General features: G+C 39.0%; 1 protein-coding gene across 1 annotated transcript in view; it reads right to left on the bottom strand.

Annotated features, from left to right (window-relative positions):
* Nucleotides 1-11850: 11850 nt before the first annotated feature.
* The window catches only part of syt1a (synaptotagmin Ia), a gene marked incomplete at both ends in the record, with an annotated part of 33914 nt that continues 33522 nt past the window's right edge, over nucleotides 11851-12242 (bottom strand). The window contains one exon of the mRNA XM_081362744.1: nucleotides 11851-12060. Within this exon, the coding sequence (XP_081218870.1) occupies nucleotides 11851-12060 (210 nt within the window). The remainder of the gene's footprint in view (nucleotides 12061-12242) is intronic.

Here is a 12242-nt window from a genome sequence, read left to right as displayed (position 1 = left end):
AGCCAGCTCTCAGATTTCATCAAAAATATCTTAATTTGTGTTCCGAAGATGAACTAAAATCTGAACGAAAAGTTACGGGGTTGGAACAACATGAGGGTGAGTAATTACTGACGGAATTTTCATTTTTGGGTGAATAACCCTTTAACAACTCTAGGTTTACACTGCAGTATCAAATATTTGAACGATTCAGAAGATTTTTCAGTAGTACTGTATCCCACAATAGTATATTAGTAGGGGTGGTTAATCTGTCTGATTTCCCGATTCGATTCGATTACGATTATTGAAGTCCCGATTCGATTACAGTCGATTTTCGATTATTAACGATTTTCGATTAGCGATTATTGATTTTCCAGTTCACAACAGTAAATAAAAATACACTAAGTGATTGCAGTATTAAAAAAAGTCAGCTGCTGAATTACATAACTCTTTTATTGAGTAACAACTCAAAGCACTTTCTGTGTCGTGTAGTTATAACTTCAGAATTATTTGTATGTAGCTTATGTTCTGTAGAACACAGAAATGAATACATCACATTGTGTTGTGACTCATCAAGTTGAACCAAACTAGCTTTTAATACAATGTTGGTATGAGCCACCACAGTATTTTACAAATATAAAAAATAACACAAAGTGAAAATAAAGTGGCATTTTGGCGTTAATATTGAAACGACAGTTACCATGGTGAATACACAATACTAACAAGAACTGTTAATGAAACATGGAAACTGCTCCTGGTGAATAGAATGAAAATCATGCCTGCATGCAAATCCTTCTCAGCTAACACATGACGTAGCCTACCAGTAACGTGATTTATTGGTATTTTACTTTTATTTCATGACTTACTAATTTACAACGAACAACGTTGCATGCTCGTAGTTTCCTTTGCACTTTGCACTATACAGTGAAGCGATACACGGCGCGCCCCTCCGCATTTGCGCGTGCAATTGAAGAGTGTGCGCTACGAGTACAGTATAACGGCTGACAGGACAGGAACGTCCGTTTTTCTGAGGTGAAATACTTTTTATTTCAGCGTACACATACGTCACTGCCTGGTAGTTCCTATACTGTGCTGGGTTTTCTGAAGTAGTTGTGATTCGCCTCTCATAACATAACATGCTCTAAATGCACGCAGAGTGGATTTTTTTTTTAATTTTTTTTTTTATAAAAAATCGATTTTTGAAAATTTGATAATCGATTCATACTCGTCCATAACATACTCGCGATTAATCAATAATCGATTTTTTTCACCACCCCTATATATTAGCACTGATTGTTGTTTGCTTTCGGGAACTGAAGGACTGGGAAGTGATGCGTAACAACACACTTTAACAACCAGATTGCTATTGTCTGTAGTCATATTTACACACATCATGTCCATGACCATCATTTCCCCAGCCACACACACACACACACGTTTCACAGACTAGATTAGTGAGGAGGACATTTCATATTTCAGGTTAATAATGTTTTCTTTGTCTTAGTCTGACAAGAAACATGCACATCATTATCATTACATTAAAATATAAACATTATTTGGCCAATTTATAAGAATTTTTAACTACACATAACATGTCTTTAGAAGTTGGTTATGATTATATTTTACTATATCAGTGATTTGGCCCTCACACCACTCATCCTCACAGACTGACTGTTAGTTACAGTAGTTGGTTAGTCAAGTCTCAAACAATCAGTCCTCTGGAAAAATAACTACATTACAAACAAATCAATCCACAGCATCAGTTTAAAATTGTCCAGAACTTGGCAACCTGGGTTGAACATAAATTAAACTTATTGACAATTTAACCAGATTTCTGTCCAGATTTTCTATATCATTGCAATCATCACTGTATCATTGGACACTCCAAATTGGAGTGTCCAATGTTATTACCAATGATTAATAAAAATAAAATAAATAAAAAGCCATTTAACAACGGAAGCCCTCACATTATGTTAATATTCATAACACTAATAAAAACTATTTTTAGTCTAAATAACAGAGGTGGGAGTAAGTCACACATGTGCAAGTCACAAGCAAGTCTCAAGTCTTAACCTTCAAGTCTCAAGCAAGTCCAAGTCAATTTTGTAAAAAGCAAGTCAAGTCAAGTCAAGTCACTGCTTTATGTCAAGCAAGTCAAGTCAAGTCGTAGCTTGGGTCACAAGTCACGGCAAGTCATACAAACGTTTGATGATTTCACAGAATTTATATATTAAAATAAGTTAAAACTACATAAGTTGTGGACTATGGTTTTATTTGCAACATTTTTTTAAATATGCATTTCCACATACAGCTGAGTGGTTAAAAATCTAAAAAAAGAAATAAAATTTCAAACTACATAGCCTAAAATGTAAATGTAACTGAAATTAGACCAACATTAAAGGAGAACTCCGGTCAATTTTAACATTGAGCTCATTTTTTTGTACATTTGGAGTGCTGTCAATACAGAGAACAATGACAAAAATCGGTGTTGCCAACACCGAGTTATTCTATTTTTAAAATTTGCACCCTGTTGACTTCAATGGGGCAAGTACTAAACCTGCTTTTAGGCTCTTAACATCCTTGATGTGTCATTACAAGTGCACAGAAAATGTGAGTGATTCCTTCTGAGTGAACACGAGTGGATCTGACTGCAGTAGATGTAAAAGATATGTATAAAAATTATGTTATTTAAGCCAGCGCAAATACCTGTTTACATCCTGTTTTTCGGTTGAAGTCCAAAGTAGTCGATTGTATGGGGCATAGAGTAAGTAAAAAGAAATCGCTAGTTAATACCACTAACAAGGCTCAAAATAGCCTCACACTAACACGGTAGCATAATGAGGGTGCTTGTTAGTGGTATTAACTAGCGATTTCTTTTTACTTACTCTGTGCCCCATACACTAGCGTTATAAGCTAATCAGTTTTTAGAGATAAAACTCTTTACATTCGATTATCATGAAAACAAATCCCAGAGAACGGTAGACTCTGTACCAATGTGTTATTAATTATTATTAAATTACAGTTACATTTTTTTTATATTTCTTTTAACATTCAAGTCAACCCTGGGATAGCAGACTATATTGGTAGCATATAACTAGACAGTACAAAGGGATGTATGCAGGTAAGAAAAACTGGAATATGGCATATATTAACATATTTTAACCCAATTTTAATTTTCAAGAAATGTTTTGTTTTTCGCTGTGCTTTTGTATGTAAGGGATTATTCAGATCATAAAAAAATCATTAATCCAAGGCACTCGAATATTATTAAAAATATATAGAAAGCCTTTATTTCATCATGGCTTTAATATTTTAAAATCAGGTGACAAGTAGCTACTTGCACACCTATGCGTTGCGGCTAATGAGCCTTCGTCAGGGTGTGTGACCTTAAGCCCCTTTCACACAGAGATTCCGGAAAATACACGGATTAAGTGACCCGAGATTTGACTCGGGTTAGTTTGATTTAGGTTCATTCACACTGCCAGTGATTTTCCGGAATAAGAGAGTGCGTTCACACACAACCCGTAAAAATCCTGTAAAGACATGTGACATCGATGTGACTTTAATGTCTCAGCAGCGTCTTAAGTTTGCTTATGAGCTGTGATTTCTCTCTCGAGAAACCATGCTTGAGCATTTTTTTCCTCTCTGATTCGATCATAAACTTGCGCATTACATACCGTTTCACAGCTGGCGAACGATCCCGCGCTTCAGCGTCATCACTACAACACGCGGCTTTTGTTCACACAGCGCGTTCCTGCTGCGTCACGTGATTGTTGCGGTGCGTTCAAATACAGATATTTATTTTTAAAAAGACAAGTTATTTCGAGTCATTTACCTCAAGTCCGAGTCAAGTCTCAAGTCATGAATATCAAGTCAAAGTCAAGTCAAGTCTTTTATTAATATTTGTCAAGCAAGTCTCAAGTCCTAAAATTTGCGACTTAAGTCTGACTCGAGTCAAGTCATTGACTCGAGTCCCCCATCTCTGCTAAATAACCCCGAATATACGTATATCTGGCTACTGTATGCTGCAATTTCTTGAAAGGAACATCTAAAAAAGACCTTTTACTACGATGAGGAGGACATATTTATTTATGAACCATTTAGGCTTGAACTGACTTTACTTCACTAAAGTTTACCAAGCCACATCTGACTGATCACACCTCGCACTACGGCCTCATTTTACATCAAGGCGCGCACACACAGACTTTATGTTCAAAAACGGGATGGAACAGAAGACATGGGGCTCCAGGAGGGTTTTGAGTGTAGACAAGCAATATCTTAGCGAATTTACAGTGCATTTTTGAACTTGCAAAATATATACGTGTGTGACGTATTAACCTGCGCGCGCTTTCTCAGTTCACCTGTATAAAAAGCGACGAAAAGCAGCCAGTCGCAGTTTGTGTAAGTTTATGCATTTGGGACTTTATATGTTATATTGTGTCTTACTTTGAAGCTGATGACACGATGATGACAGACACTCTCGCGGTCGTTCTCAATAATTAGGGCGTGGCGAGCACGTAATGAGTAGAGGAAGAGGCATCAAGACGAGTTGAAGCTGCAATTAGCGAGCAGCGCCCTCGACAGGCTCGACTACAATTTGTACATGATAAAATATTTTAGAGCTTGGCATAACCAACCTCAAAAAATGTATAGGCGCCTCAAAAAATGTATAGGCGCCTATTCATAGCGCTCTCTCTCTCTCTCTCTCTCTCTCTCTCTCTCTCTCTCTCTCTCTCTCTCTCTCTCTCTCTCTCTCTCTTTGTTTTATTTTACTTTGTTGTATTTTCTTTTCTTTGTTTTTATGTGGTGTAATTATACCATTTTCCATTGTTTTCCCCTCGGTATAAACACTTGTTGGATTTGTCCGGGTTAGACTAAGATTATTCAATAAAAACTGCAAGTTTTATCATCATCACTTCGTCTCCTGCTTCTGCTCTTCTCTGGCTTTCTCAGTCAAATTCTCAGGCTGATAGAAGACTGTTAATAGAGTTTTGGGGTACCAGACAAGACTTCTAACAAGTTTTACTGGTTTTGGGCACCAGACAAAACAGATAGCCTATCTTTTCACAAGATCTGGTGTCCGGAGTCGGATTTGACAATTCTGACATGTGGATTCCATCCCATCTAACAAAGTTATAAGATTAAGTTGTAAGGGGGTCAATTAAAATAAGAAATCTCATAATTTTAGCTTGACTTAATGCTTGTTTTCTCTTTATTTTAAATCATTTTAAGCCTTGAGGCCCCGGTCCCCTGGGTGAGAATCACATTCACTTTCATATTGAATATTATTTCACGTTGTGGGCTGTTTTGAACATACAGGTAAAAACAAAAACAACTGCATCTGAAATGAACGGGATTTTTTTTTTGTTTTTATGGAGTCACAACCATGTTCTTGTCATGCCACTTCATTATTATTTTAAGGACCTGATAATAAACTTGACACACTATGGGCCCTATCTTGCACCCAGCGCAATTCACTTTGTACACCGACGCATGTATCATTCCTATTTTGCACCCGCGCACTATCTATCTATCTATCTATCTATCTATCTATCTATCTATCTATCTATCTATCTATCTATCTATCTATCTATCTATCTATCTATCTATCTATCTATCTATCTATCTATCTATCTATCTATCTATCTATCTATCTATCTATCTATCTATCGTAATAATGTATGATTTGCAAAAATGAAAACTGCTGCTTCTGTGTAGATGAGAGAATCAAAGTGTATGCGCGTTGTGCACACGCTACATTGATTATGGCCAAGCATGCGCCCTTAAAATAGCATATGAATAACATGCGCAACGCGCCACTGACTTTAAACTATTTTTTCCTGGTTAGTGGCGCAATTGTTTTCTAAACCTGCAAAATAGCATGAAGGAACGTTGGCGCCGGAACACGCCTCCTTTTTTGCGCTGAACCGCCCAGGGAGCGCAAGCTCATTCCCTAGTTTAGCGACGTGCTTCTGTGGAGGGAAAAGCGCGCTTTGCGCGGGTGCAAAATAGGAATGAAACATGCGTCGGTGTACAAAGTCAATTGCGCTGGGTGCAAGATAGGGCCCTATGTGTTATTGTAGCAATTGCAAAAACCAAAATACTCAACACTTCATAAATGTTTTTGTGTTGTATCTCAGCTGGGCAACAGATTCAGAAAAGTAACATGAGGTTTTTCACGGGAAGGATTTGTAACCTCAGATCATGACTAAATTCTGCACTCATGCTTGAGTTTGACTGTGAGAAGGCGCACAGACACCGGTCTCATCTCGTATTCATTGCTCTTAAGCAGACCTTGAAGATCTACTCACAGATGAAGCGGCCGGCAGCTGAGTAATGTGTACGTAATGGTGCGAGATGGTCAAAGTCATGTATACCGAAATGCATTTGATCGTGTGGCGCTGATAGCCCCGAGACCCCCGCTCTTATCTTGTTCTTCAAGGAGCCCATATTTCATTATCAGCGCTTCCGTGCGCTCACTCCCAAGCCCCAATCCGCTCAGAGGATATCTCTGTGGGCTTCGCACTCAGTAAGCCTGAAATGGAAGATGATATTGAACTAAAGACAGAAATGTTGTTTTACCTTTTGATATTTCACACTTGACCCTCAAGATTTCAATAGTGGTTAGAATCAGTGTTAGAATCCATATATCGCCTAATGGCGTTTGTGTTAAATCCAGAGAGAATGCTACTATACTAGTCTTACTATTTATGGAGAATATATAGCCTAATGTACAGGGTGGGCCATTTATATGGATACACCGTAATAACATGGGAATGGTTGGTGATATTAAAGTCTTGTTTGTGGCACATTAGTATATGTGAGGGGGCAAACTCCTCAAGATGGGTGGTGACCATGGTGGCCATTTAGAAGTCGGCCATCTTGGATACAACTTTTGTTTTTTCAATAGGAAGAGGGCCATGTGACACATCAAACTTATTGGTAATGTCACAAGAAAAACAATGGTGTGCTTGGTTTCAACGTAACTTTATTCGTTCATGAGTTATTTACAAGTTTCTGACCACTTATAAAATGTGTTCAATGTGCTGCCCATTGTGTTGGATTGTCAATGCAACCCTGTTCTCCCACTCTTCACACACTGAATGGCCCCCAAGGTCTCCCGATCTGACCCCCTTAGACTTTTATCTTTGGGGTCATCTGAAGGCAATTGTCTATGGTGTGAAGATACGAGATGTGCAGCACCTGAAACTACGGATACTGGAAGCCTGTGCTGGCATTTCTCCTGCGGTGTTGCTATCAGTGTGTGAAGAGTGGGTGAACAGGGTTGCATTGACAATCCAACACAATGGGCAGCACATTGAACACATTTTATAAGTGGTCAAAAACAAAAGTTGTATCCAAGATGGCCGACTTCTAAATGGCCACCATGGTCACCACCCATCTTGAGGATATGTGAGGGGGGGTTTGCCCCCTCACATATACTAATGTGCCACAAACAGGACTTTAATATCACCAACCATTCCCATGTTATTACGGTGTATCCATATAAATGGCCCACCCTGTATAATGTGCGCAGAAACCAAATCTCCTTTTCCATATCTGACCACTAGGGCTCCAAAAGTTGACCTCACCGAGAAGGTCATGGGGCATTTATCAACGGGATAACCTCCCGCCTCTGCTGTCAAATTTAACATCATTTATTATTTCTCAGCTGCAGACAGTAACAAAAACCACCTACAATGACTATGGCAAACACAGTTTTGGCAAGTGATTTTCAATGACATTCACGATTGCTGGATAAGGATTTTTTTTTTTAATAATTGATTTGATAGAAATCACACTTTCTACAGCAATTTCTAGTTAATTTAGTCAATATTTTAGAGCTGAACATTCAATATAATTGGAAAAAGGTCAATATAATTTCCATGACTGGGAACCCTGATCACTCATTATTACACATGCATGGGCTCTTTGTGGAACTAGATTGTTTTGCTTCATTAGCCTACATTTATTTGTTTGATTTACTACATTTTATTTGACAAAGAACAACAAAATGATACTATTTTGGTGGAAACGACGAGTACATTCATTTCATCAGTTGCAGTTTGAAGATTCAAATGAATGTCATTTACAAAAAAAAAGCTCCGGAGAAGGTTCTGTATCAACAGGAAATAAAACAGTTTTATTGAACATTTGTGTATATGAAGTTATATAACAACAGTCAGAAACTCCACAGAGTGAATCACTACACAAAATGAAACGAAATTGTAAAACACCTCATCAAAAATGAAGGTATACACAGCAATATAACTGTCGGCTCGCCGCTGGGGCGAGCAGTATGGCAGGAAAAAACACCCCGAACAGTTCTACAAGATTACAGAGAAAATTTCCACACACAAAAATACTCAAGCAGGCAGTTGATATACACAAAGGCAACTAGGATCTCCCTACAGCATCAGATTCTAATTCTTTACACAGCTTTTTCTTGAAAGGTGGCTTTTCGTTGTAGCAGAGTTATCAGAGGGTTGTATGCATGTGCTGTACGTCGTACGCTAAGCGATAGGGCTTTGTTTGTTTTTCTTTTTCAAGTCGTCGGAGCTGTTTGCGTGCTTTGGTAGGCTTTAGTAAAAGATAGCGTTGCTTTGCAGGACTAGAAATGGCTTATTCAGACTACTTTACAAACCTCTGAGGTGCAACGAGCAATGCTGTCTTCTACCGTACGTCTGGCTCTACACCTAACGTGCAGACACCCGATAGTGCGATAACACCCTTTTGCCATACGAAGCGAGTGTAGTACTGTATTCAATTCGTGACTCTAAAAACGGCATTTTATCCTTGTTTTATAAACAAGCCTCTTGTATTAAGATATCGTAGATAATGAGAGTACATCAGTTAACATAGGAGTAGTCGAGGAATAATTGTAGGCCTACTTATAGTTGCAATTACACGTTCTCTATAGGTTCGATCTCTTCGACAGGGTAAGAAATCATATTCGGCTATGAATAAAACACATGAATCAATATTTATTGCAACATTGAAATGAAAGTGCCAACTATACTTGGTCCCACGATAAAAAGTAGAAACAAAACACACAGTCCATACTGTACATTCTGAGTTCCATAATAAATATAAAATGGTCTTCAATAGGGCACAAAAGGAACAATAACCAGGTAATAGTCATGAGTGTAATCATAACAGCGATAACAGAATGATACAGCCAATCATATTAATAGTACAACAGATAACAAGATTGATACAATTCTCTTATATCCAGGTGATCTCAATAATGAGGAAATGATATCAGGACAAATATAAAAATATATACACCTATTCTGAAAGGGAAGGGATTTATATATAGCCTATATATATATTTATTTATATATATAGAGAGAGACAGATAGATAGATTAGATAGATAGATAGATAGATAATCTCATATTTGGGGGTACATCCTATATACGTTTACCCAAATGTTTGGATGGTTAAATCTGTGTGCAGGAAAACTCAACAGGAAAAACGGAGGAATCCTTAACAAGTTTACAGATGTTGAGCTCCAAACTACACACGTGTGCTGTGACCTAACCAGACTACGGTCGATGGATGCGTCGCCCCACTGAATAGGGTTGTGTTTTTTGTCTCTTTTGAACCCCTATCAAGTGATACCGCCCCTTTAAAGACTAAGGGAATGAACATACAAGTATTGCACAGTGCTCAACAAAATGCTGTGTGAACTGACCTGCTTGCGCGCTCGGACGGCAACGGTTATTAGAAACTGACGATTTCTCGCTGGCGCGCCCTCTTTCGTACTCTCGCCGTGTGATAGGGGGATGGCAGCACAACATCACTACAGTACAAGATGGCCGCTACCTACTGAAAACTACAACGCTAAGCACACACCGCAGTCACAGTGATACACAACTCAGTCCCTACTAGAGACTCCTATGGGATGACAAACAGCTTTTTTTCCTCCTTTTATTTTTAAGTAATAGTGCTATCACCTACACAATAACATTGCAAACACTTAGAAACTCCTCCTGAAGCTAGCATCTAGTGTACGTGAGAGGTTCCTCCAAGATAACTCATGGTTTTAATGGACTAAACGTCTACTCGTCCTCTTGTTAGACCCGTAGTAAAGGACATTAGAATGTAATGTTATCACCTGTACAGACCATTAACTTTTACGGTTATTGTTAAGGATTCGCTAATGCTCATGGCGGCCGGTCCGCTTTTAAACGAACGGACCGTGCGAGCTGACCGTGAGTCCGTTCAGAGACGGTACAGTGCAAAACAGTAGCCACAGGGGAAGGGATTGGCAGTTAAGCATGGCTAACTCTATTGTCACTGTCAGAAGGCAACATAAAGCAAAAACTGCTGTTTAGGGCACCGTTGCGGCCAAAATACATTGTTCCCCGATGAACCGAAGCTACGACCACTATCCGAGCGGAGTGTGCGTGGAGGGAGGAGTCAGGTACGCCTCGTACCTCCCCAAAACCAATGGCAGTGTTTAAAAGCTCGCCTCTCCTCCTCATCGACTAGTCGGGACCGACCGCTTTGAAAGGTGCCGTCCCTCAAAGTTTGATTACCTTTTGATTGAAGGCAAGGGAGTCTCTTGAAACAGACGCCCCGGTGTAAATAAATCCCCCCCGTAACCCGGCCTTTAGCAAAGATCGTAAAAAAAATCATGCAGTTACCAAAAATATTCAGACGCTGACTTAATCTAAAAAATAGTTGTCTTAAAGCTAGAGTCAAAACTCTTGGTTTCATTTTTTTTGAGGCTGAACCACAAATTCGTCAACGAAACGAGTCCAACGACAAGAAAGCAAGTGATTCACAAAATCAAGCTTCAAGGAAACAATGGCTACAGCTTGAGACTGTCCCATTAATTGTTCATTTCCAGTTTTCGTGAAGGTGCCAAATCAGATCCAGGAATCTAAGAATCCGAAAACAAGAAAGAAGCAAACAGGGGACCCGCTCTACTAAAAGTTAACAGCATCACCGTATTAGAAATCAAAAGAAAAGGCTGATTGGTTTTCGTCAAGTAAGAAGAATTCCTTCCGTTATATAGGTTTAAGCAAAGCGTACAGGTCCTCAGTTTGATAAATTAGTACAAAAAGTTCTTACGCAATCATGTGCTTGTATAATTGCCAGCAGCATATTACATTTATACCATGAAACCATATTAGTTAATGGCCTTGGTGTTCTGTGTGTCTTTAACGTGTACATCTGTATGCTTTGTTTTTGTTTTTTGAAGTAAACATGAAGCGCAAACCGTCCTTTACGAAGTGAGTGTACCTCCACTAGCGTCTTGCAGGTTGGAATTCTTTAGCTCGTAAATATTTATATATATTAGAGATATATCGTATATTTTAGTGGAATGCAATAAGGTAAAATTCTTAAATCCCGTTATTTATAATATTGGCTCTTCTATGTCTGCATTTACATAATTTAAAATAGAACATCTTATTAAAAACATCAAGGTATACACAGATTAGGAAACGGGTAACAACATACAAACACATAAACTAGAAATCATTTTCATCTGCATACTGATATATACACCTGTGGTATAATAAATTCCTCCAGTCATGCGCTATCTATACAGATCATATTGCTTAAAAGAAGGGGGCATTTGGTCGGGGACTTTAAGGTCGTGGATGGAGGTGAAACAATAAAGGACAGAGAAAAGTTTATCGACGGAAGGAAGGAAGGAAGGAAGGAAGGAAGGGAGGGAGGGGGTCGAAACTGACGTAACAACACAACATCTCAAGGGGGTGGTCCGAGAAGGCGGTTTTCTTAGACACGAAATTAGAAGTGAGGGTGCATGGATCCTTATATCACTGAGGTATCTACACGCACTGGGTAAAGAGCACTACACGGGTGGGGTTGTGGGGAAGGGGGCGGGGCTTGGGCTGCTCTATTTTTTCTGAGCTGCCAGCTGGGCATCCACTTCCTCCTCCGGCTTAAGCACGTGCCACTGCGCGATGGGTCTCCTCGGGTTGGCCAGCATATCTGACCAGTGACGGAGCTCGGTGCCTGAGCTGTTCAAGCCCACAAACACTTTGCCGATGGCATCATTCTTGCCAATCTTGTCATAGTCCAGAACAGTTATAACAACTTGAACTTTCTGTAACAGAAATTAAAGACACAATTATAGACTATAACGCAAGACTTTCACTTTGTTTGAGCATATGCCAGGTTATAGTTCCTCCATCACTTGATGAATTATTACTTCTTCTGATCAAATGAAAATGCACACAAAAATATCTTTCAATAAAATTCATTTCAAAAGAAAGAGTGGCAAGGAGT

This window comes from Scardinius erythrophthalmus (assembly GCF_964197995.2).
Source record: "Scardinius erythrophthalmus genome assembly, chromosome: 4".
In the NCBI taxonomy this organism is placed as follows: domain Eukaryota; kingdom Metazoa; phylum Chordata; class Actinopteri; order Cypriniformes; family Leuciscidae; genus Scardinius; species Scardinius erythrophthalmus.
The sequence above is the reverse complement of the archived record's forward strand: the minus strand, read 5'-3'. Positions and strand labels throughout refer to the sequence as shown.